Source organism: Macrobrachium rosenbergii, chromosome 4 (genome assembly GCF_040412425.1).
Source record: "Macrobrachium rosenbergii isolate ZJJX-2024 chromosome 4, ASM4041242v1, whole genome shotgun sequence".
Lineage (NCBI taxonomy): Eukaryota > Metazoa > Arthropoda > Malacostraca > Decapoda > Palaemonidae > Macrobrachium > Macrobrachium rosenbergii.
The window spans coordinates 2,268,946-2,295,987 of NC_089744.1; the positions used below are offsets into that span (position 1 = coordinate 2,268,946).

Consider the following 27,042-nt stretch of genomic DNA (forward strand, 5'->3'; position numbering starts at 1 on the left):
AACTCTCTGAAGATGAGAGAGGCAGAACCCAGCAACAGTCCATTCCTAAGGGTCAATGTCAACTCGGGACCTACAGACCTGGAGATCCAATTCAAGACTGCATCCCTCCTCTTCAGCACCAGGTTTGCCAAGAGGTTTGCCATCTGGTGGGCCAGGTAGGAGATAGCCCTACCTCCAGACTGGCACAGTCTCCCAAACACAGGGTCCTCTCCAGGCATGATCGCACCCGAAGAGGCGCCAACCTTGGAAACTGTGAAAGACCACAGATCCAACCCATAGACTGCCTGGAGAGCCGCCATAGCGGTGGCCTCCGGGTTCGCTGCCTCTTGCTGCTAGAGGGAGACCCCTTCTACAGCAAGGTGCTACAGCAGGAGACCCAAGTCTAGACGAACCAGGTCCGGGTCAACCTGCTTAGTCAGCAAAGACCCCTCTGATACATACCTAACAGAGGTACCAACCTCCGGTTATCGGTGCCAATAACCGAGCGGAGGCAACATTCGGTTATCGACGCAGGTAAGTGCCAAAAATCGCTGATTTTCGGTTATTGGTAATCGTCATGCCGTCGGAATGGGACCCCCGCTGATAACTGGAAAATGCCTGTACAGGCAATCCCTGGTTATCGATGATCCGTTTTTTTGGGGTTTGTCTAGCGACGAAAATCAGCGATTTTCGGTGCTGATATGCACTGATTTCTGCTTCTCGGCACTGATACATACCTAACTGAGGCGCTGATAACTGAAAATCTGCGATTTTCATGCCTGTACTGGCTTTTAGTAAACACCAAGGTTTGTAAGTCAAGCAAGAGTGGGAACTACCATCATGACTATGTTTTGTAAACAAGAAGTTAGGCTAACCTGATTTACCATTTTGGTAACTTCAAATTATCTTTCAGTGTTAACAAAGTCATCGACTAATGAGTTTCAATAACAGAATCGTCTACTGTAATATTATTACATTAATGCTAATTATCGCTTTATCAGACAAAAAAAAAAAATACAGCATGGCAATTACAGCGTAGCCTAGCGATCTAATCTAATTTTTTACCTTGCAGAGGCTCCTAATTTTAACAAACATAAGCCTACACGTTAAAATTTTAAGGAACTAAAACTTTTATTGGGTCTTATAACTATGTACTCGGCTTTAAAGTTGTTATGATGATTATGGTATTCACAGCAAACACTGGGAATGAGTGAACGCTGTGACAGACCAGTGTGTGAAGACCGTAATCATCAAGTAGGCTTATGTCTGTTAAAATTGGGAGCCAGCAGGTATTCTACAAGGTGAGAAGTTAGATTAGATCGCTAGACTACGCTGTAATTGCTGTGCTGTATTTTTTGTGTGGGTCTGATAAAGCAATAATTAGCATCAATGCAATAATATAATAGACAAATCTGTTACTGAAACTCAGTAGCTGATGACCTTATTAACACTGATAGATAATTTGAAGTTACCAAAATGGTAAATCAGGTTAGCCTAACTTCTTGTTTACAAAACATAGCTGACATACACACTGTTATCACATCTGTGCGATTAAGATGAAGGAAAAAGATGAGGCAGTCGATGTGTGGACAAGAGACAGAGCCCTCCAGTCCTGCGTCCTTTATATTCTATCGCTGTGCCAACAAGCGCTATTCTGGCCAAGACCAGCATTACGAGAATTCTTTGAGATTGGTTGGTTTGTCTTATGGAGCTCTGAGGGAACCCTGAGAGTGTAAGTCCTCTGAGGACAAACAGCAGCCACACTATCAAAAATAATACATATATTAATCACACCTACTCTAGGAACCAATATTCACTATTCTTAACCTGTGATTTCCATCATGACAGAAAAATTCTTATTTGATAGAAAATCCTTCAGGTGAACCCTATTACAGTCTAGAAATGTAACCCTTAGTATTGTTCACAATATAAAAAATAGAAATCTAATGAAAACTGCAACAACATACATAGTACAAAGAAATCACCATCATAAACATTTTCTATGTCAGATTTTCCCTTTAGGGAGCTAGATGTACAAAATGACCTCTCTTCACTCTTCTTTAACAGGACCTGAGAGAGAAAGGACTTAAAAGTGCTGTACTTACCAAAACCAAATGCAGCTGGCTTTGCAGATGTTGTTGGTGTAGTATTGCCAAACGAAAACCCTGTTGACTGCAATGCTGGAGCTGTTCCACCTAGCCCTCCAAATGAGAATCCTGAAGTAGAGGCAGGAGTCGTTCCAGTGCTAGTTCCTCCAAATGAAAAACCAGTACCAGAGGATGTACTGGTAACAGCAGGAGTAAGAGTTCCTCCACCAAAACTGAACCCTGTACTAGTACTGGTGCCTGTAGCTGGAGTTCCACCAAAGCTAAAACCACCACCACTTGTTGCTGGGGTAGCTGAAATAATATTAACAAGGATAGATAAAAAAAAAAAGGCAGCTTCTAAATCTTTCCATTTTAAATAAATCATTTATTTTAAAATATTTCCAAGATCTTCTTGGAAATAACTTATTAGTTCTAAAAGGGGATCACAAGAACCTAATAACTTCCTGTAGGTATACTGACCATCAAGAAGCATATTTTCAAATAGGGAGAGGAGCAGTCAGTGTAACAATATAATAAAAATAGTAAATCAATTTAAAAAATCACAGAGATTACAAGCTGAATGCATTTAACAAGAATGAGTTAGGAAGAACATATTTTTCACACCTATGTAATTACAAACAAAGGAAAATCCAGGCAAAATAATGTTAATGATAATAAAAATTATAATGACCAGAAGAATATTAAATGTGCCACCTGGATCACGCATAAAAAATACAGTCTGGGAGAACAAACCAAAGCTATTTTTGTAAAAATTCCTTCCCACCCAAATGTCTACATGACCCATATTTTTAAAAGTCCTTTAAATGACAAGCAAACTTGGTGTAAAGTTGTTCAATATGACAGATATCTCTAGAAGGAGCAATAATGCGCTGAACTTCAATAATACTTTGTGTAGAGAAATGAAGGTGCTCTGATAGTAGCAAGTACTAGCCTAAGTTTTCATTTACATACACGTAGACTATTCCCTTAGCCTTAGTTGGTTTGTCTTTTGAATGTCACAACAAAAGGCTCTAGTAAAGCAACTATTTACTCTAAATATGAATGAACTTCTGTATAAAATTATTTCTTGATGAGATACATATAAGAAAAAATAATATTCTTACTAGTAGGTGTTGTTCCAAAAGAAAATCCACTTAGTGCAGGAGCTGTAGTTGTCTGGGCTGTTAAAGGAGCTGTGGATGGAGTACCAAAGGAAAACCCACCCCCACTTGCAGATGTTGCTGCAAAAGTTAGAGAACAAATTAGACAGTCTTTACCAAACAGTACTCACATGACTCACAACTAATCAAGGCATTACCATACAAAGTACCAGTCAAGCATCCCATACTACACCAGCAATGGTCACTACCGTTTAACAACATACTGTATAAGAGCCAGAAAAATATAAATATAATTTAAGATTTATTTTTTAAATAATTACCTCTCCATTATATAGCTTTTATTTCCGTGCCAGCAGCAGTTCGATAGACTGAAACAAAAAAAATGAGAACACCTTGGTTTTCTATGAATATCCATCTTCTATCCATCTACTTTCCCCACCCGCAACAGGGGACCAATAGGTATAAACACTCGTAGCCGATCAGTCTACTTCTGTCCACTCTGAATGTGGGGAGGTAGGGAGGGCAATTTCTATACTGGAGAGGCAAGCCTATAGCCAAAGCCAACATGACCCTTTAGCCTTAAAGGCTGCCACCAAGAAGTTCCCTCATGCTTGAGAAACAACAGAAACTTAACCATGTTGTTTAGAGAGGTATCAGTGCTGGAAAAAAAACCCTTAACCCTTAAACGCCGAAGCCCTATTTACAAAAACATCTCCCGTATGCTGGCGGCGTTTGGGAGCTAGCGCCAAAGCAGAAAAATAGTTTTTTTCAAAAAATCACAGCACGCTTAGTTTTTAAGATTAAGAGTTCATTTTTGGCTCCTTTTTTCTCATTGCCTGAAGTTTAGTATGCAACCATCAGAAATGAAAAAATATCATTATCATATATAAATATTGGAATATATGACAGCAAAAAAAAACTCGTATATAATTGTATACAAATCGCGTTGTAAGCAAAGCGGTTAAAGCTAATGAGTTAATTTTTTTAGTTGTATTGTAGACTAAATTGCAATGATTTTGGTATATAACAGATTGTAAAATGATTAAAGCAACACAGAAAAAATATTATCACAAAATGATGCATGAATTAAAACGCGCCGGACGTAAAAAAATGTTTTTCAAAAATTCATCATAAATCGAAATATTGTGCTAGAGACTTTCCAATTGTTTCAAAATGAAGGAAATTGATTAAATATTACTAGACTGTAAGTTTTTTAGCTTACAATTGCATTTTTTTACCATTTCGATCGAGTTAAAGTTGACCAAAGGTTGATTTTTTCTATTTATCGTTATTTATATGAAAATATTTCAAAAATGGTAAAAGCTAAAAGCATGATTTATTTTTTGTTGTATTCTACATGAAACTGCACACATTTTGATGTATAACACTTTCCCTTAGCAAAAACATATCATGTGGGTCAATAAAACTGGAACAATGCCTATTATGGCAACTCTTACCTTACAGGTTCCTACCAAACAAATACAGTATTGAAAAAATAAAAGAACAAACCAACAGAAAACCGAGTGCAATCTGTTAAACTCCTACCGAAACCAGCGATAGAAGTAGACTGATCAGCTACGAGTGTTTGTACCTACTGGTCCCCTGGTGGGGGTGGGGGAAGTTGATGGATAGAAGATGGATGTCATAGAAAACTGAGTGTTTTTCTTTTTTGTTTCAATCTGTCGAACTGCCGCTGGCGAGGAAGTAAAAGCTATATAATGGAGAGATAAGGTTCATTGAAATAATAACAAATTAATATAAAGTTTTGAAATGCATTCCACTTTCTCCGGAAATATGAGGAACTTGAAGTATATTTAATTTTTAAAACAATTCTCAGGTTTCTTAATATCTAAAAGTTCACTTTGGAGATGCTTTCAATTTATCATCACAACAAAGCGCAGACACACCCGAAATTATAGATTTTTTGACATGTCAATCTCAATCTATGTAGTCCAGGGCAGCAACTCAAAATAATAAGAATTAAATGTAAAAGACATTATACTAATTCCCTTAAATTGTTTGGGATGCATTTCTGCAAGAGAGCATTCAGCAAGCTATTCTTATCCTGTGTAATTTCTCTTTAATTTTCATTTCATCCACGTGATCATTATGCCCTTTATTTGAGATCCTCTGGACTGATTGTTCCCCACCATTTTCATCACATCTTCATGCCATCCTAATCTTTGAGATCTATGTCTACTTTCTAGTGTATTTACACAGCACCTCACAGCTACTTTATTCTAGCCTTGAATCTCAACAGTTAGTAGTGGCACTATCAAAATTACAGAGATGTATAAATCTTATAAACAACCTAAAAGGGGCTCAGACTATGTCATTTTATTGAAAAGTTCATGTAGCAAATTCTGTCTAATTTCACCCCCAATAATCACCTTTTATCTACCAGTCATAAAAATTCCATCCTACAGTCTGTCTTAAAATCAAACTGCATAACCCTATTATGTCATAATTAGAAACTAATAAAATCAATAAATTATTGTAAACTAATGACAATGGAGCCTGCCATGGGAAATTACACTTATTACCCTAGCTTCATTCATCTACAAATATAAAAACATCACTCATTTCTTTAACGATGATCAAGCATCAAGACATAAGTTAAATACTTAAAACAATCTCTTTGTTGCACATACCTGTAGGAGTTGTACCAAAAGAAAATCCGCCTATAGCTGGTGCTGTGGTTGTCTGACTTGTTAAGGGAGTTGAAGCTGATCCAAAAGAAAACCCACCAGTTGTTGCTGTAACACAGTATATTCATAACTAAAATATTTTACACAGTAAAAAAATTAATGAACTAACAAAGTACAGGTACAGTACTCATAATTTGCTGCACAGAAGACAATCCAAATAACTACTTGGCTTTGGGAAATATTCTGGTTGAAATAACAGTATTATTATTATTATTATTATTATTATTTACTTTAACCAGACTACTGAGCTAAATTATTTGGCTCTAACAAGATACTCTACTTGTAGTTTGAACACTGCCTTATCATCACTGTTAACAATTTTACACCAGTTTCTCCCTTTGTAGGGTTAGTTGTGCCATGAAAATCTTTAAAAGTAAATTGTATTTTTCCTAACTATACAAACCTGAGGTCCTTTACATTAGGAATTATTTGCAGCAAAGTTGGAAACAGCCATTAAAACTCTTGAACAAGGTGGTCAGGCAGTAACTACTGTTCGGTAGGCGGGAGTCCCACCTGCCCAGATGTGAACATTCCAATTTGCCTTTTCGCCCAGGTTTCAGATTGAGGAGTGGCATGAGGATGGCATAAATGTAATGTAAAGGACCTCAGGTTTGTATAGTTAGGAAAAATACAATTTATTGTATTTTAAAAAATTGTGATTTGTTCCTACACGATATACAAACCATTGGTCCTTTACATTAGGAAGACTCACTTGGTGGAGGGAGGAATCTAAGTGTCTCTGAATTGACTGGAGTTCGCCACACCTGAGCTACTCCTGGTCGAAAGAGCGAGGAGGAGTAACATTCCTCTGATGTATTGATCAGAGTACAGGAACTGTGTGATCAACTGTCAGACTTCTGGACCTTTTTGAATGAGTGAGGAATCATAACTCATACGAAAATAGGCTGGGAAGAATCTAAAGAGGAGGAGGCAGTAAGGCAAAAACCAGAAAAGGGTTGTCTTATTGACAGGGTCTCCTTCCTTCCCTTGCTAGAGGAAGGAGCTGGATTGCTTCTACAAGTCTAGGAAAGAAAAACAGAACGGGTGCTCAATGTGCAAGCTTACCGCATCGGACGCCAGTTTCACCAAGTGTCAGTTCGAGTCCCATTCTCTGCCCAAAGAAAGAGAAGCAGGGGTACGTGGAAGGAGGATAGGTGCCAGTCACTCTCGTAATACCTCTCACTTCCAGAACCGTGCACCTTAAGCAAGATGCTACCTGTCCTCTTATAGGAGCCGGGTAAGAAAACACAACTTGTTGAGCAGCCACCACAGGTCCAAGGAAAGGGGGTTCCAAAGACTCGTGGGCAAATACCCGAAGGTAGAAAGACAAATGTGTCTGATGAGACCACATTTCTGCTTTCATACTGACAGAAACTTCTGGAATGAGAGGAATGGACCAAGCAACTGACTTCGTGAGCTCTTGGGTGGAGTGTACAGGTGTCGTCAACATCAGCTGCAGCGTACGCCCTTCCGATCGTCTCACGAGGCCAGAAAGAAGGACGTATCCTTGGACACTTCTTTCTTGGGCGAGTTAGTACTAGCACAAAGTCGTCAACATCCATTAGAGATGTTGAGACTTCTTCGGAAAGTACCGCAGCACCCTAACAGAACAAAGCAGCGACTGATCTGGATCACAGACTGCGAAGTCCAAGGGGGAGGGGATCATGAACAACTCAAATCTGGCAGCAGATGCAGACGGGTTTGGAGTTCGATACGGCATCTGAGACAGAGTTGAGCTAATGATCCCCATCCCTTGAATACTCACAACAAAGGTCCATGAAGATTGTCTATCCTCTTCTCCAATGCTGGAGTGAGATGAGAGATGGCCTTGAGAGTCGGAAGTCTGTCTGATGACTCTCACAAGGGTGCATGCGGAGCACCAGACAGGAACCCTAAATGACAGTCACATGCCGTCCAGGGGCCTGAGGTCCCGTTGAAGCTTCTCATCAGTAGCTAAATCTCGACTGAGGAGAAAAGGGCTAATTTCAGGTGAAAGAATAGGCCGAATGTGGGCCTAAGTCTTCACAACTGAACTGGAGAGAAGCAACACTCAGCAAAGAAGACGAGGAAGTCCACGACCTGCTGAAGAGCAGATCTGACCAGAGAAAAAAGTCCAGCCAAAGACACCAACCAGTGAAGATGGCTCCAATCCCTCAGTACTGCTGCAGAGGATTGACAGATATATCCAGCTATCTTCGTTGCCGCTTGAAGAGAAGCCTATACTTGCAAGGGAAGCCAGACAGTCTATCTGTGAAGGCACAGGGATTGTATTGCCTAAGGAACCACTTCACGTGTCACTGTCACAGAAGGTCGGGTCAGGGCGGAACTCTTCTCAGTGCCTCGGAAGCAGAGCTAGCAAGTCAGGCAAAAGGAGAAGTTTTCCAGCATTCATCTAAATTCGAGGTGAACACCACTTTGCTGAACACCTTGCGAATTAGACATATGAATGGAAGACGAAGACGTTGAGGTTGTCCCACCATATCAGCAAGCATCACCGTAGCAGTCCATGGGTCTGGTACAATGAAGCAGAAGACCTGCAGACTTCTGTTGAGCTGGGAGGCGAACAGAAAGATGATAGGGAGCCCTCAAGTCAAACAACCTCTCTATGAATAATTGAGTGAAGGGAGCCCTCTGTCCCCGTCACTTAATGCCAGAGGCTGAGCTTGCCTGCCAATACATTCCATTGCCCAGAATGTATCTGGCTGATGGCTCTACAGAGTGTACCACAGTTCACTCAAGCACCTGCAAAGTCAACCAAAGCAACAGGAGGGAAATGAGGCCATCCTGTTTGTTGACATATGCCACTACTGTGGTGCTGTTACCCAACAACAACCCAGAGTATCTAAAAAAAAAAAATCCTGAAACTCTCGGAGGGCCAGGAAACTGCACTGAGTTCCAGGATGTCAATGAGAAGGTACTTATCATCTCGGTCGCACACCTTGAAGACAACAGTCTTACAGGTGTGTGCCTATTCCCCGGTCGGTGCATCTGAGAACAGAAGCATGCCGCCAGGAGAATGTGCAGGCATATTCAGAGGTTCCTGTTTATCAAGCACCAGCCTACATCCTGACCTCATCCTTCAACAGAGGAAAGGATTAAGAACTGGAAGCAGATCTCCTCCATTCTCCATGAAGAGAATCGAAGGTGAAGCTCCCTGAGGGGACAGCTTTTGCAGCGATGACAGAACACCGAAGACGACTAGCTCTTGCCAGGCTGGCTGCTCCCGAAGTCAGGAACACAGGAGAGGAGACAGAACAGATGTTTGATGAAAGATGGCTGAAACCTGGAGGAAAACAGATACTTCTCCTGAAGGATATCCACTACCAGGTCTCAGCTATGTTGCAGTCACAAAGTCCAATGACTTGACAATTATTCCTTCATCATGGCACCAGCAAGAGAGACACTGTTCCGAGCATTCTCCATTCCTCTCCTTCCTCCGCCCTCTTCCCGATTGGAAAGAGGGTTGAAAGAGACACATGTATGCGCACTTTCTAAGAAGAGAAATGAGGAAGGGTGGGTGTTCTGTGAGTGCCCTTTGAAGCCTGAAACTTCTTAGGGGCTGAGGAAGGGCAGCCTGCCATTGTCCAGAGGACAAGGCAGTTGCCCTGGCATGTTCCTTGGCTGCTGCAGTATCTACCTACTCTCTGCGAAAGTGGGTGGCAGAACCAAGTGAGGTCTGTTCTTGAGGGAATGTGACAACTCAGGACTTACAAGACTGGAGATTGGAATCAGGACAGTGTCCCTCTTCTTAGCACCAGAATTGCCCACAGGTTGCTGTCTGGTGCTGGGTAGGCGAACCTAACTCCCAGATTGGAAGTCTCTAGAGTGCAGAGTCCTCTTCAGGAATGATCGCATCCAAGGAGGCAAAGCCTTGAAAAAGTGAAGGATCACAGATTCATCAGGAGACTACCTACAAGGACACCAAGCAGTGTCTTCCAGGTTTGCCGTCTCTTGTTGCGAGAGAGAACACCCTTTGCAGCAAAGAGAAACAGTGAGAGATCGGAGTCTGGACGGGCCAGAGCCAGGGCAATCTGCCAGTCGCCATAAGACCCCTCGGAGGCAAGAAGAACCGCTTCTGTCAAGGAAGAGGAAGGAGCTTGATTGGCTGGCTTGACTAATATGAACTCTTATCCAGGAAAAAAGCATTCATCTGGTAAAGAAAGCCCTTATAGCAAGAAAGGACCACAGCAGACCCAACAAAACTCCTACAAGGAGTATTCGTAGGGGATGCCGTGGTCCTCTCCCTGAGATCATAGTGCTGATGAATCGGCGTGAAGATCTCAGCGAAAAGAAAATCAAGGGTGTCCACCTCCCAACAAAGACCCTCCAATCCTCCTGGGATGCAACACTCCCAATCTCTTCTCCTTGGAGGGATAACCTCACCAGAACCTAGAAAACCACCCTTGACCACTCAGATGTACGGCAAGCTGATCCGAGTCCTGAACATAGATCCTTGTAGTGGAACTCTGATAAGAAACAAAACTCATCGGGGTCCTCTCTATCCAACTCGCATCACCTGGCAGCAACCAAAAGGGTTTGAAGGAAGAGGAGAGGAGAAAAGCACTCTTACCTGTCCTACTAGAAGAACCAGCAGGAGAGGCCGACATCAGGCAATCATCAACCAGAGGTGATGACGGCAGCACGGAGGAAGGAGAGGGCTAACACCACAGCAAAGCCCTAACCTGAAGAGAGCTTGAGTTCACCTGAGTCTCCTGAAGGAAAGAAAACCTTGACAACATTCGGTGAGCAGAGCTGATCACATGGACGCGATTAGGGGCTGGGCGCACAAGCCAAACCGCATGAGCCAGGCAGCACGGAGGAAGGAGTGTGATAACGCCAGGGCAAAGCGCTAATCTGAAGAGAGTGAAAGTTCACTTGAGTCTCCTTAAGGAAAGAGAACCTCGACAGCATTCGGTTTACCGAACTGATCCCGTAGACACAATTGGGGGCTGGGCACACAAGCCAAACCGCATGAGTCGAGTGAACAGAGCTGATCACGTCATAGGCTGGGCGAGCAAGCTGAGCCAGTCTCGAAACGCAATCAGGTGCTGAGTGAGCAGGCCGAGCCAATCTGAACCAATTACTTAAATGAAATCAGTGGCTGGGCGAGCAAGCAGGGCTGAACCAAACTGAGCCAGGAAAGCTCGGCCATGAACTAGTGCTGTCCTCAAGACATGCTTTAGTCTCCTCCAAGGCCGAAGCCCCTCGAGAAGAAGGTTTCAAGAGATTCTTGTCCACTAACCTGAGTGCTCGAACCAAAGAGTCCAAGACATGAGTTTAGGAACTGATAGAGCACTCAAAACAAAGCTGGCAAGAAGTGTCTCTCGTCCTGTGCCTAAACCAGACTAGAGAGCAAACTCCCTCGTACTGGTTTGGGGAGTGCCCGAGATTCCGCTGAATCCCGGACACTCAACAACTCAGACGGGACCACAGGTACGACAGGAGGCAGTAGCACAGCATACAGGAGTAGCAGAGAATGAACAGCGGTTGATCCCCCTTGTCAGGGTAAGTGTTGACACCGACATGGGGATTCTAGCCATTACTGTCACCATGGTCGTCGTTGAAGTATCCACTTAGGGTAGCCTTCCTGCCACAAGGGAACTTCAGCTGCACCTTACGATGCTCGCTGTCAACCGGGAGAAAAAATAAAAAAAGATTAGTAAAGGGAGACTCCTCTCACTCCGAGGGGGATTGTCCTACGAAAGTGAGATGAGGCCCCTGAGAAGAGGTCATCCAACCCCGCCCGCCCCCAACCCTGCCAATCTTTGCTTGACGAGATAAAGGAGAGATAGCCACAAGGGAAGCTACCAGAAGGAATGAAGGGGCAGTCACCAAGTGCGCCAAGACATAAATTTACAGTTGTGCTCCCATACAAGGAGCAGAGGGCGTGAGGTCCCAAATGATAGGAGAGGAAAATTACGCCCCTGGCTGCCGACCCCAAGAGACACTAGGGAAAGATGGCCCTACCACAAGGCTATCAAAATTGTGGGTTTGTATATTAAATAATATCAAACTCACAATGTACAAACAAAAACACAAAAGATCTCACCGGGAAAGAAGAGCTTAACAACAATCAGGCAGAGAGCTCTGAAAATGTCTGCGCAGCATGACAGCAGAAAGCAAATTGGAGTGTTTACATCCAGGAGGGACTCCCGCCTACTGGATGGTAGTTACTGCCTAACCACCTTGTTCAGGAGCTTTAACAGCGTTTCCGGCTTCGCTGTAAGTAATTCATAATGTAAAGGACTGATGGATTGTATATTGTGTAGGAACAACTATTCCACTCAAGTGTCTTGTACACTTCCTGCATGAATTCCCATCTGGTCAAGTCTTCACTCTCGTCCTTTCTCCATGATTTTCCAGAAACTGTTGTAAATTCTCTCAGCTCTTTCCTCTTCAGTAATATATAACCATAAAAATATAACGCAGTTGGCTTTTATAAGTTCTCTTTTATATTTTTCATTTGTCATTTCTCTTTCATAATTTATTCTTAATTTCTACATTTCCTTTTCTGCACTGAGTTGCTCTTTCCTATTAGGGCCCTTGGACTTGTAGGGCTTATATGAATAATAAAAAAAAATAATAATAGAGTAAGACTAACAACTCTCCTTCAAAAATTTCTCATTTTCTTTAAGTGCCAATGTCTCTTCTGCCTAATGAAGTAATGGTTCTTTCTCTAGTTATTGTCAGGATAAAAATATTCTAACAATCTCTTTCCACTACTTAGCTGTTGATACTCATTTTCTTACTACTCTCTCAATACCAGCTTCATAATTTATTAAGTTGTTGGGGTACCAAAAAGGTTCTACCTTCATCATAATCTGCCTTACACCATAGAATGCTTCACTCACTCTCTTCACTATATGTAGTTCTTTCTATATATTCCAATCATCAAAACTTCCTTAATTTATTTACATTATGCAATTCTAAGTAACTACTGCAACACCATCTAAAGCAGTTGATACTAGTATTGCATTCATCCACACACCTATCCAGCATCTTACAATTAGCTACTATCAAGATTATACCTTTCTGCACAATCTACTCATCACTATGGGCCTGGTTTTGCTTACAATGATTTTTTTTTTTTATGTGGTTTTCTCCATGTAATTTATTCATTTTTTTGACATATTCTAAAACCTCTTCCTCTGATTCTGTTGTCAATACATCACTGCATATAGCAGCTCTCACAAGCCTTCCTCTCTATTCCATTAGGACATCAACATTCATCAAAACTCAGTGTCTTTGACATCAACATTCATCAAAATGTCTTCTGACACACCTGCCACTGTCTTAACAAAGATACTTTGTTATTATATAGTGCTATCACTAGCTCAGTAGTCTTTTCAATACCCTTTGCTCTCATTATTCATATGCAATATGTATTCTGTCAAATGCTTCCCAAAGTCCATGACACCCTCAAAATCCTTACAACACTATTCCTGTAGTTCATCTATGGTAAAGACTGCCTCTGCTGTTGATATGCCTAGTACATAGTTCAACTGACAAAAAAAAATGTTTCAATGTTTCTCTATAAGGCTCGGTCTCTTCAATTCTTCTAATTTCATATCTTCCTACACCACGTTTTGATAATTCTGTTCATATCATTAATTATTGTTCTTCAATTTACCTAACATGATTTCACATGGATTCATTGTTAAAATTTCTCCTGAAAGATCCACAAATTTATATATGACATCTTCCATATTATTCATTCACTCTTATACTTACTAGCACCTGTAGCTGATGGCGTTCCCAGTGAGCCAAAGCCATACCCGCCACCAGCTGAAGTTGTGGCTGGTGCTGACAAAAACCCTTTGTTGGCATTAGTGGTCGTTGTCTGGGACTGACCAAAACTAAATACAGATCCTGCTTAGACTGAGATCCTGTTAGTGGCTGGTCTGGGACTGACAAAAAAATACCCTGAAATAATTTGGGGCATTAGTGGCTGTTGTCTGGGACATTTGATCCTGAAATAATTTGTTGTGGCTGGGGGACTGACCAAAACTAAATACAGATCCTGAAATAATTTGGGGGCATTAGTGGCTGTTGTCTGGGACTGACCAAAACTAAATACAGATCCTGAAATAATTTGGGGGCATTAGTGGCTGTTGTCTGGGACTGACCAAAACTAAATCCAGTGAGAGCAATTTTATAAGTATATACAGTACATCAGTGTAAGTATTACTTTAGCAACAATAAAAATTGTCAACTTTCTTGATGAGATGTTTCATTAAATAGCACAAAAAGTAACCTTATTTTTACACTGCTTGCAGCAAATATAAAGTTTGTCAAAAATGTATTTTTGAAAAAATTACATTTTTACGATAATTACATAGCTATCAGTTCCACTCACACAGCAGCTTGAATTCAAAAAATCCGAGCGCAGTGCTTCGATTATTTGGTATGAGTGACTAGTACTGCCCACTAACGGGAACGCCAGGAACGACTCAGCAGACAACGTCATTCTGTTTGTGCCTTTGTCCATCACAGAGGAGGAGGGTGAGCTCCAATTATGTAATTACTTGATAAGTACAGTATATATGAAACTTTATTTTATCAAAAAATGTCATTTTTTTATAAGTAACTTAAGCAATTAAACAGCTGAATCCATATTGAAAGGAGGTGGGATACGAAGTATCTCCTGAAGAAGCCCTCAGAGGAGATATAGCTCCTTTGCTTTGCTGCGCAGTCATATCTTCATCGTCATTCATCGGACTGCACAGCTAATTCATCATCATCATCTTTAATCAACATTCATCAATGGTGAGTACCCATATGATTTACGTAATCTTAATATGTACGTAGTATTAAATTTTTTTAATGTGCAGAAGTATTTTTGGTCTCTATCTCTCTCTCTTTTTCTCTTATGAATTATGTACATACCAATGTTTTCCCTGTAAAAGAAAATGGGATGGCTTGAATAGTAACTGTGAAACAAAATGTGCGTACCTGAATATGTAGGGGGGACTGGATTATTTTCACACATAGCTGTAAGCCATACAGTATGTATGTATATTTCTAAGGGTAAAAATGTTTAAGGTGACTTATGAAACTATATTAATACTGTAATATCATTTCAAAGATTAATACAGTAATAGGATAATGGTTTAAGGTATATGTGATGTAGGATGATAGTTTAACATACACATTTGGTGTCTGAACTTTCAAGATAGGCAGTTATAAGCATTTTTAGGGGGGGGGTTTAAGTATTTGTGGATTTTAACCATTCATGGGGGTTGTGGTACTCATCCCCCACGAATATGAGGGGTCGACTGTATTACTATGTACTGTACAACAGAGTACAAATGTGATCATAAATTGTTCAGTTACATTAAAATATTTTTTTCTTACTGATAGTGTATTGTATGAGAAATAGTGTATCAATTTTATTATTCTTTGCATTTCATAACCAAAATGGGTTACAATAAGAGGTACATACTGGGATTACATGAGCAGAGTCAAGTTTTTTCTATGACTGGCATGTGTAAAAATACCATGTTACGTAAGGAGCTTGCAATCAAGCAGTTTCAGGGCTGTACGGGGTCTCGGAATGTATTACCTGTGCGTACCAGGATCTAACTGCAATGTCCTTAACTTTAGTTCTTTATGCAGCAGCCAAAAGGAGCAATCAAATTTTGTCCTTATGAGAGATGCTTTTATATGCAGGGCAAAGGACAAGATCTTTATCAATCATGCCCTATCAGATAAGTAGGCAATTACAAAGTACAGTAATAAACATACGTGCTTTCCCATTTCTCTGCATGCGAATCTGCTCACTTGTTTTGCTGTGGCCAAGGTGAGAAGGAACACCATCCTTAGCATAAACATGCCTAAATTTTGACCAATGCATTAAGCCCATTTGATGAACTCAAGTCAATTTTTCTGTATCGCACTCATTAAACTTGGACAATGCAGATCTGTAGCCTTTACTAGATGCCACAGATAAATTCCTCAATCATCTTAAAAATAGCAGATCCACTAGTCTTGGAACAGAAACCTTACATAAAAGATACCAGTTCCTCTATACCTGCTGGTTTTCGATGGGGTAAGCCTCTCTTCCATAACAATGGGTAAAAAGTGAGATTTAATGAGTATCTACTACATTACATACTAATAAAGAAAAACCTGTGCTGATGATATTTCAAAGTGAGGACTGTTTAAGCTGTCAGTCACAAGTCAGTTTGTTAGCCTACTACAGGGCATAAGCATAAGTAAAGTTGTTTGAGATACAAAACACAATCAATATCAACTGGAAGTCTTTTATTCTGGGATTATACTAACACCCTGAGTATATAAATTTCATAAAAATTAACCTACAGCTATCACATGAACAATGTTGTTAGCCTCAGTTGTACGGGTTATCAAACAGCCCTGAAGAACTTTGTCAGATTACAATTACAACTACCTTTGCAGTACACAACTTACATCTGTATACCTTTATATTTTAAAAAATGCCATTAAGTACAGTACTCACCAGCAGGATTTTGAGACCCAAAGGTAAATCCACCTCCACTCATCCTGATGAGGTCAGTTATCTTACAAAACTTGTGAATAGTCTGGAAAAAAAAAAAAAGATACTGTATAAAACCTTGAAAGAATGCTGAAAACTATACCCCAATGAAAAGAACCCATATTTCTCCTCTTTTATAAGAAAAATTAATAAGAAAGCCAACAAATCACGGATGTATAACTCAAGCATTACAACTATAGTGCACATAAAAAGTGAAAAACATCACATTTTTATTATAAAATAGTTTTATAAATACTTACCGGTACCTAGTAATTACATAACCATTAGTTTCAAACTATCACGGCAGTTTAAATTAAAAATTCGCGCTAACACTTCAATTGTTGTGTTTAGTGTAGGTGACTAGTCCCACCCATTTACAGGAATACCAGGAACAACTTAGCAGACAGCCTCATTGTGTTTGTGCCTTTATGTCCATGCGAGGGGAGGAGGGAGGGCTCCGATTTTGTAATTACTTGCTAAGTATATATAAAACTTTATTTTATTATAAAAATGCCATTTTTATATAAGTGACTTACCAAGTAATTACAAAGCTGAACCCCACATTGACAGGAGGTGGGATACAGGGACATGTTCTGCTCCAAAGTATACCCTCGGCAAGCGAGGACCACAGCAGCCCCACCGAAACCTTTGGTTCCTTATTAGGGCCCCAAAAGGTTTCAAGGCATGAAGGATGATCCACAGAAGAGGCCATGGCCCCTTCCCCGAGATCAATGTGCTGACAAATCAGCACGATGATCTCTGCAAAGTTCCTCTGTATTTCAGGGGTGTTTGCATCCCGTGGAAGAGGGCCCTTGAGTCCTTCCAGGGTGTGGTCCTCCCAATCTACTCTCTCTGCAGGAGGGAGAACCAGAACTTCGGCAGACCCCTTAGATCCATCCTGAACTACTCTGGCGTACAACTGGGTTGATCCGAGGACCAAGCCAGAAACGTAGGCCTTCGTAGTCGAATGACAGCAACATGGTTCCAGGAAATTACACCTCGCCTAACTGCTGTCCCAAGAACAGTGCAGGGGTTATTGGGGGATGGGCGTCAAATGTGCAGCTGGTTGGCGAGAACTTGCCCTGTCCTTTTGTTGTGCCCCGGTCTTCTTTGAGGCCGAAACCTCACGAGAAGACTGGACAGGGGACCTCCTCTGTCTCTCCAGGTGTTCGCACCCTCGGGACTGGGACACCATGCTGGGAACCTGGCCGAGCACTGGTGTTAGTGCCAGCAGATAGAGCTGAGACACCTGCATGACTTGGCTCTTTCTCTCGCCCTGTGCCTGAACCGGGACAGTGAGAGGTCTCTCTGGCAACGGTTCAGGATACTCGAGACTCCTTGGAGACATGAGTACTCGGAGTGATTCGCGAACGAGCACCAGACACAGCACCAGTCTTAGAAGAGGACTTCTTAGGACTGACGATGGGAGCACCAACCAAGGTCTGCGCGCCTGCGGATCCCAAAACACAAGACCCTGGTGAGGCCAGCGATCCCACTGCTTCCACTGTGGAGGGAGGCAGCCTTCCTTTTCTTCGGCCAATGAGCCTCAGAAGAGGAAGGGGAGGAAGTAACAGACGACGAGGATGAAGACGATGACAACGACACCTTATGAACCTCTTCCTCAACTTCTTCTTCGTCATCTTCTTCAAGATGGCTGTCAAGTCTCCCATCCAAGAGGGAGCAGTGGATATCACAGGAGCAGCCGGGGCAGCCAGGGCAACAAGATCCCACCGGGGCAAAACAGCTCAATGACAATCAGGGCAGCGAGGGAGAACACACATCTGCACCGCAAGACGGATGAAAGCAAATTGGAATGTTTATGTCCAGGCAGGTGGGACTTTTCCCGCCTAACAGACAGTAGTTAACTGCCTAACCACCTTGTCTGAAAGTTCATCGGCCATTTCCAACTCTGCTATAAGTAATTAGTAATTCCTAATGCAAAGGACCGATGCTTTGTATATCATGTAGGAACAAATGAGAGATTCTAGATCTTCTCAGAAAAGAGGCACTCTGCACTTTGGATCACAGATGTCATGGAAGAAGGAACGAGGAGTCTGAGACGCCATCTACGGAAATCGTTCATAGTCTGATAGACAGGTCTAGAAGACTGACGTCTGCATCTAATTATAGCCTCTGCAGTACGTCTTAAAAACCTTACGTTCTGACAAGCTTCCGAGCAGTGTGAAGTCTGTCCAAGTAAGAGCATGCCACCCTTGGTGGTATCTCTTCTAAATAAGGTTGACTGAGAGATACGGATTGAGGAAGGAGTCTTGGAGAGTCCACCAATCAACCACCCTGGCAGGTTTGGAAACCATGGGTCAGAATGGGGCTGTGTGGGTCATTGCAACATTGTGATCAGCCTGAAAAATTGTTCAGCACTTCCTTGAGGTAGCAAACAGGTCCAAAGTCAGTCTGCCCCATAGAATCCACAGCACCCAACAAACCCGGGGATTCAGGGTCGACTGAGAGGTAAGAACAAGCTTCTGATGGCTCAGATCGTCCCCCAGAACTTAGTGATTAGAAAACTCGATTGATTGTCCACAGTAAAAGTTCTCTTGCTGTTTGACGGAGAGAGCCTCCTTGCAAACGTAATAAGGTTAGGACTGAGGTCTTGTCTAAATGAATTACCACAGTCTAGGAGTGAAAAAAGTGTCGCGGAACACTGAAGTCATAAACGAATCGTTTCAGCTCTCTGACAAAGACGTGCAGGTTCCGTTCTTCCGGGGACACGATCTGGAAACCTCCTGGTTCCTAGAGAGGGCTCCCTGACCTAGATGAAGGCGCTGAGCAGAAGACTAAGTCTAGTCTCAGAGAAGGAACTTCCCTTCTTGGTTGATAGACCAAAGAAGAGAGACCTGCCTCTGACAGAGAGAGACCTGCCTCTGACAATCTGATTGGGGTGTAGTACTGCATGATCAGTTGTCACACTTCTGGGTCTTTTTCACATGAAGGAGGAAAACGTAACCTCATATGAAAATAGGCTGGGAAGAACTGTAAGAGTTGGAGACAGTAAGGCAGATACAAGTACTGGGTTTGTCTTATTGTCAGGGTCTCCTTCCTCCCCTTGCTAGAGAAAGGAGCAGGTTTGCTTCTATAATCCTGGAAGGAAAAATAGAAGGGAAGCTCGATGCATACAGTTCCAGTATGTAATGGCTTGAGTCCACTCTCTGCCCGAAAGAAGAGAGGGAGGATGAGAAGGAAGGAGAAGGAGAGGCCAGTCACTCCTGAAGTCATTCTCACATCCACAACCGAACATCTTAGGCGAGATGCAATCCTGTCCTGTTAGAGGAGCTGGGTAAGCTACACAACTTGTTGAGCAGCCACCACGGGTCCCAAGGAAAAAGTGTCCAAGGACTTGTGGGCAATGTCACAAAGGTAGAAAGATGTGAAAGTAGTCTATCAAGACCACACCTCCACTTTCAGTGCCTGAGGAACCGACAAGTTCTTCTGAAATGCGAGGGATGGACCAATGCCCCTGACTTCGTGAGCTCTTGGGCAGAAGTTACCAGTGTCGTCTTTGCCAGCAGCAAAGTATGCTCTCCTGACCGTCTCATGAAGCCAAAAAGAAATCGTGTTCTTGGACACTTCTTTCTTGGACAAGCCATTGCTAACAAAGAGTTGTTGACACTCAGGCCAGAGATGACGAGTCCTCCAGATAGCGCCACAGCACTCTAACAGGACAAAGTAGCATCTCGTCTAGGTCATTATCTACAAAGTCCTCTAGGAAGAGGATAGTGAAGGACTTGAACTGAGCACCAAAGACCGAAGGGTTCTGAGTCTTCGCTATGAAATCCAGGACAGCATCGAGGGTAACTGATCCCCATCCCCTCGAGTGTTTAACAATGAAGGAAAGTCCATGCAGTTCTCCTTCTCTCTTCACCGATGCCAGGGCAAGCAGGAAGACAGTCTTGAGGGTCAGTTCCCTGTCTGACGACTCTTGTAAAGGCTTGTACGGTGCAAGTGGCAGGCTCCTCAAAACGAGAGTCACATCCCACGCAGGGGGCCTGAGGTCACTGGGTGGGCAAGTCCTTTCGAAGCTTCTCATTAGTAGCAAAATCGCCAATGAGATGTCTACTTCCTTCAGCCCCAAGACTAGACTGAGTGTGGCCCTACAGCCTTTTACGGCTGAAACAGAGACCAATGCAGAGACTGTCTGAGGTATCCAGCCATCCCCCTTGCTATGCGGCAAGAAAGGTCTCTCGCTCGCAAGAGATGCTGGATAACCGCCAGCCATGAAGACAGGGGCTGCACTACCTGGTGGTACAGCTCTACGTGGGGTCGACACAGAAAGTTGGGCCGGGGAGGAATCTCTCTCGTGCCTCGGAGAGCAGAGCTAGCAAGTTGGGGGGCCACCAGAATCACCATGAGATTCGGGGTGATCAACACTTGGCTGATCATCCAGCAAATCAGACAACTCTTCCACAGCACAGGCAGTGAAGAACAACACTCACCACAAGTCAGAGAGAAGGGAACTTGTTACGTCCCAGTCAATGAAAGGGGAGTGAAAATATTACGCCCTGGCCGCCAATCCCAAGGCACACATGCTGTGGAACAATGGCCTACGCATGGTTATCACACCTCTGGGTTTGTATATTAATAAATATCAAACACACACAATATACACATAAAAATACAAAAAAATCCCACCGGGAAAAAAAAAGTTTAGCGACAGTCAGGCAAAGACCTCTGATAACACGTTTGTAACGCATGACAGCCGAAAGCAAACTGGAATGTTTACATCCGAGCAGGTGGTTATTCTCGCCTATCTGACAGTAGTTACTGATTAACCACCTTGTTCAAAAGTTTAACAGCCATTTCCAGCTTTGCCGTAAGTAATTCCTAATGTAAAGGACCAATGGTTTGTATATCGTGTAGGAACAAATACTGCATATATATGCAAACATAATCATCCACATATTTACACTTATAAATATATGAGGAACTTATGGCCCAAAACAATAGGAAACAAGCCAGTTGGTCTCCATGAAATTATACCTCTGTCACTTGTTCCTGGTTGTTTAAAGTTAAAACAACCCAATTCTCATCCCGGAAGAGAAGAAAGGACAGAAGGAAGAGGAAGAGAGGCCAGTCACTCTCGGTATCCTTCTTACTTCCAGAACCAACACCTTAGGTGAGATGCTACTCGTCCTCTTGAAGGAGCCGGGTAAGAAAACACAACTTGTTGAGCAGTCACCACAGGGCCAAGGAAAAAAGGTTCCAAGGGCCTGTGGGCAAGACCATAGGAAGACAAGAGTGTGGTCTATGAGACCAAGTCTTGCTTCCAGCCCGACAGAAACTTCCGGAATGCGAGGGATGGACCAAGCCATTAGCTTCGTGAGCTCTCGGGTGGAAGGTACCGGTATCGTTGTCGTCAGCTGCCGAGTACTTCCTTCAATTGCTTCACGGAGCCAGGAGGAAGATGTGTCCTTAGACACTTCTTCCTTGGGAGAGAGAGAGTACTAGCGAAAATGTCGACAACATCCAGGTTAGGAGTGTTGAGCCTTTTCGGAAAGTACCACAGCTCCCTAAAGGACAAAGTAACAAATGATCTGGATCATCGATTCAAAGTCCAAGGAGGAGGAGGAGAACAAGGATGACTCGAACCCGACAATAGATGCCAAAGGATTCAAGAGTCCACCTACGACATCTGAGAAGGAGTCGAGGTATTGATCCCCATCACCTGTTCTTCCATCTTCTACGCCAAGGCCAGAGAAAGATGAAAGATGGTCCTAAGAGGGCACATCTCTATCCAACGACTCTCATAAGGGCACATGCAGCATGGGACTGGAACCCTAAATGAGTCACATGCCACCAAGGGAACAGTTCCCTGGGACAGCAAGACCGAATAAGCTTCTCATCCGTAGCTAAATCTTGACTGAGGAGAAGAAGGCTACTTCAGACAGAAGATTAGGTCGCAAGGGCCTACGTTCTTCACAAATGAAAGGGAAAGAAGCAACCCTCGGCAGAGAAGACGAGAAGTCCAGACCTGAAGAGCGACTCTGACCCGGGAAGGAGTTCCGCAACGACACCCACCAGCGAAGACGGCTCCAGTCCCTGGGAGTCTTGCAGACAGTAAACCCCCTGTATTCGCAGGGGATGCATAACCCCCCCAATAGCTAAAATCTGCGAATACTTAAAACCCCTAAAAACACTTAGAACTTGCTATTTTGATAGTTTAAACAAAGAAAACCCCCCTAAAAATGCTTATAACAAAGTATTTTAATAGTTTTATCACAAGAAGTGCATTTAGTCATGAAAATATGAAAATACAGTAATTAGTGAATATTTCTCAGTGAAAAATACCTCGAATGGGTGAATTTTCCGCGAATAATGAGTAGATACGTTCCACAGAGAAATCCACGAATGCGTGAGTCCGCAAATCGTGACAACACGAATACAGGGGGTTTATGTAAAGCCGCTGCCGCTCGATGAGAAAGCCTATTCTTGCAAGGGAAGCTGGAAGGTCTCCCAGTCCCAAACACACCGAGATGTACTGCCCAAAGAACCGCTTCTTGTGTAGCTGCTACAGGAGGTTGGGTCAAGCAGAACTCTTCTCGATGCCTTGGCTATCAGGTTGGGCGAGAGGGGAAGCCTTCCGGCATTTGTCTGTAACTTGGGGTGAGCAATGCTTGAGAACCTCTAGTGAAACAGACAAGAGCAATGCTTGAGAACCTCTAGTGAAACAGACAAATACAGAGGGAAAAATGTAGATATCAAGTTTACCAGAAAGACAGCATGCCTTCCCGTAGCGGCCCATGGGTCTGGTATGAAGGAGTGAGAAAAAAATACCGACTTGTGCAGGGAGGCAACATAAAGGTGGTAGGGATTTCTCAGTTGAGCAATCTTTTCGTGAATCTTCGAGTGAGCAGCACGTTCCGTCCCGGTCACTCAAACCTGAGGCCAAGCTCGCCTGCCAATACATCCCCACCGGGGGTGCATCTGGCTAATTGAGATTTCGAGTGGACTATAGAACACTCGGGTACCTGCACATGTCAACAGATGAAACAGGAGGAAAAAAACGATTCCTCCTGTTTGTCGACAAATGCCACTACTGTGGTTTGTTGTTCAACAAACCAGTGAGTGTCACAAAACTCATCCTGGATTCTCGGAAGGCCAGAAGGCTGCCTTGAGCCCAGGATGGTGATGAGAAGGTACTAATCGTCTCGGTCCCACACCTTCAAGACAAAGTCTTACAGGTGTGTGCCTATTCCTCAATCGGTGAATCCGTAAGTAGACATACAATGTGAGGGGAATATGTAAGCATATTCGAAGGTTCCTTCAATCAAGCATTAGCCTAACTCCTTCCTCATACTTCGAAGAGGAAAGAAGGATGGAGGAATGGAAGCAGACTTCCATTCTCCACCATGGGGAAGCTTCTGCAAGATGACAGGATACCGAGACAATTAGCTCTAGCCAGGCTGGCATTTCCCGAATCAAGAGCACGGGAGAGGAAGCGGGATGAAAAGAATTACTGAGACCTAAGGGAAATAGATACTTCTCCTGAAGGAAACCATTCCCAGGTCTCAGAAATGGAGCTGCCAGCTCCAGAAACTTTATTAGTGTCATTTCATTCAGGAATCTGCAGTAGGAGAACTTCTTCCGGTCGATACTTCTTTCTCTTTTCCCTTCCTCCCTCCTCCCTTATGGGAAAAAGGGTGGGAAGAGACACAGTTATGCGCACTTTCCTAGGAGGGTAGGAAAGGCTATGTTCCACAATCTCCTATCGAAGCCTGGGACTTCTTAGGAGTTGATGGGGGGCTGGCTTGAACTCAAGGTCGAGTCGAGATGACTAAGACCCCAAGGTCTTGGCCATTGTCCAAAGGACAAGGCAGCGCCCTGGTACAAACCTTGATTACTGAGGTATCTGGCAAATCTCTGCAAGAGAAAGGCAGAACCAAGTAAGGTTCATTCCTTCTTCTTAACACCAGAATTGCCCACAAAACTGCAGTCGGCCAAACCCTCCAAGAAAAGAAGAATTCGTATTTTGTCAAGGCAAGGGAGAAGCTTGATGTCTCGACCTGAATGAACTCCTTCTCTGAAGAAAAGAGTTCATCTGGTCGAGAACGCTCTCGGATGCAAGGACTGCGGCAGCCCCCGACACTCTCGGCCCCTCGAGAACTATAAAGGTTGCAAATGATGAAGATTATTCATTAGGGGAGTCGCGGTCCTGTCCCAGGGATCCTCGCGCTGACGAATCGGCGTGAAGTTCTCCGAAAAACAAGGGCGATTGCAACTTGAAGAGGAAGACCCTCGCTGCTTCCCAAGTGTGAAACTCCTGTATCTCTCTCCTTGGAGGGAGCCTTGACAGATCCCATGAAACCCTCCTCGGCTACCTGGTTGTACTATAAGACAATTGGGGGACCGACACCCAAAGCACGCCAGGAAGCTGAACTCTGAAGAGCTCTTTCTGTCCATCTCGTGCCTCTCGGAACAACCGAGAGGAAAAGAGAACAGGTGACGAGAAAGAGTACCCCCACCTGTCCTGCCAGTAAGACCAGCAGGAGTGGCTGACTGCGAGCGATAATCAACTGAGGGAGATTACTGTTACACGGGGGAAGAAGAGCGCCTGTGCCCTGGGAAAGCGCTTTCCTGGGAAGAGCAAAAAGTTCACTCGAACAGAGCCAAGAACCCGATTCAGAAAACACTGAGTGGGGCTGAGCTGAGCTGCACCGAGCCAAGCCAATCACACAAATGCGATCCAGACTGGGAGGTATGTGGTGGACTGGAGGCAGGCGGGGCGAGCCGAGCCAAGCCGAGCCAATCACACGAACACAATCGGAACTGGACAAGGCAGAACTTGTCTACCGTGAACTATTTCTAGATTTCTGAACTCTAAACTCCTTCGAGGCCAAGGCCCCTCAAGAAGAAGGTTCAAAGGGGAATTCTGTGTCTGCTATCCTGCATGCTCGAACCCTAAGGTTCAAGACACAAGGATGAAACCCAGCCGAGCAACCCAAGCAGCTGGCGGGCAGTATCGAGACACCTGGTGCCTCGGCACCCAGACACCTGGTGCCTCGGCACCCAGACACCTGGCACCTTGGCACCCAGACACCTGGGTGTCTTGGCACTTTCTCTCGTCCTGTGCCTCTCGTCAGGAGAGCACTTGTGATTCATAGAATTCAAGCTACCCACAAGACTCCCAAAAATCGGGAGCGGCTGCTTTCAGTTTCCTAAGAGATTGAAAGAGCCAGGCACAGAACCAGTCTTAGACGCAGACTTCCAAGACTGGCAATGAGAGGCCGCGCTCTCGTGGCCCCCAAATCGCAAGACCCCACAGGAGAATGCGAATCGGTGCCTGCCCAAGGGCAGGAAGAGCCAACAAGAGAAACTTGTCTCCTGGAAGAGTCAGTCCCTCAGACGTCCCGCAGGACTCCTGAAGGAAATCTCTTCCCTGCTTCTTCTGGTGTTCGAACCGACAGGATTGAGACACCAAGCTAGGAACCTGACCAAGCACTCGGGGAGCACTTGTGGTGCTGGCAGGAAGAGCTGAGACACCTGGGTGTCTCAGCCCTTTCTCTCGCACTGCTCCCGAACTGGGCCCAGGAAATACTCTCCAGACCAGATCGGGATACTCTATATTCCACAGAACCTTGAGCACTCGGAGTGGCTCGCGAACGAGCGCCCGAAGCAGACCCTGCCTTAGAGGCAGAACCTCTAGGACTGGGAACAGGATTGCAAACCAAGGTCTGTGCGCCCGCAGCTCCCGAAAAACAAAACCCAGGGCTATGCAAATTGGTTTCCTAACCCGAGGGTTGGGAAGAGCCAACAAGAGACCCACTGCCTCCTTGAAAGGAGGCAGTCCCTAGACGTCCAAGGGCATCAAGGGGAAGAAGCAGCCGTCCTTTCCTTCAGCCGACGGAGGTCTGTCCAATTCCCAGGACCCCCTTGGACCTCAGGAGAGGAAGGGAGGAGGCAGCAGAAGACAAAATCGAAGATAAGATGAAGAAGACAGCAGCTACTTCCACAGGGCGACTTCCTTCACCTCCACTCTGACATCTTCTACAGGACGGTGGACACAAAACATGGTAACCTCCAGGGCAGTCAGGCAGGAACACAACAGAAGTGGCCCAGGACACCACCACCAGGAGAAGCAGCAGCATCGGCAGTGGTTTGGAAGGCAGGAGCTATTGCAACAGCCAGGAACGTTACTTTCCTCAGGGCAACTTCCTTCACCTTCACGCCAACACCTTCTACAGGATGGCGGATGTTGTAACCTCCGGGGCAGCTGGCAAGAACACAATGGAAGCGGCCCTGGGCACGACCGCCAGGAGAAGCGGCAGGCATGATCAGGACAGCCGATGCAGGAGCTACGGCAGCGGTTCAGAAGGCAGGAGCTACTGCAACAGCCAGAAATGTCACTCCCACAAGGCAACTTCCTTCACCTTCATGCCAACATCTTCTACAGGATGGTGGACATCGTGACCTCCAGGGCAGCTGGCAGGAACACAACAGAAGTGACCCCAGGCACGACCACCAGGAGAAGCAGCAGGCACGATCAGGACAGCCGATGCAGGAGCTATGGAAGCGGTTCGGAAGGCAGGAGCTACTGCAACAGCCAGGGACGTCACATGAAAGTCACCAGCAACGACAGGAACGATCAGGACGGCTGCAGCAGGAGACCAGGAAGAGCCGCC

At 44.2% G+C, this 27,042-nt stretch overlaps 1 protein-coding gene across 20 annotated transcripts in view; it reads right to left on the reverse strand.

Annotated features, from left to right (window-relative positions):
* Positions 1-27,042, reverse strand: part of LOC136829499 (nucleoporin p58/p45-like) — a 116,286-nt gene that overhangs the window by 81,486 nt on the left and 7,758 nt on the right. For 17 of the 20 annotated variants that reach the window (XR_010850414.1, XR_010850406.1, XR_010850413.1 and 14 more), the window contains exons 2-6: positions 16,373-16,454; positions 13,627-13,764; positions 5,839-5,943; positions 3,191-3,307; positions 2,085-2,378 (exon numbers count right to left, since the gene is read on the reverse strand). Coding sequence is in view for 15 of the 20 variants with exons in the window: in XM_067088300.1 (XP_066944401.1) it covers positions 2,085-2,378; positions 3,191-3,307; positions 5,839-5,943; positions 13,627-13,764; positions 16,373-16,454 (736 nt within the window). In the remaining 5 variants the exon portion in view is untranslated. The remainder of the gene's footprint in view (positions 1-2,084; positions 2,379-3,190; positions 3,308-5,838; positions 5,944-13,626; positions 13,765-16,372; positions 16,455-27,042) is intronic. The other 3 variants (XM_067088392.1, XM_067088367.1, XM_067088385.1) reach the window with 1 other exon arrangement.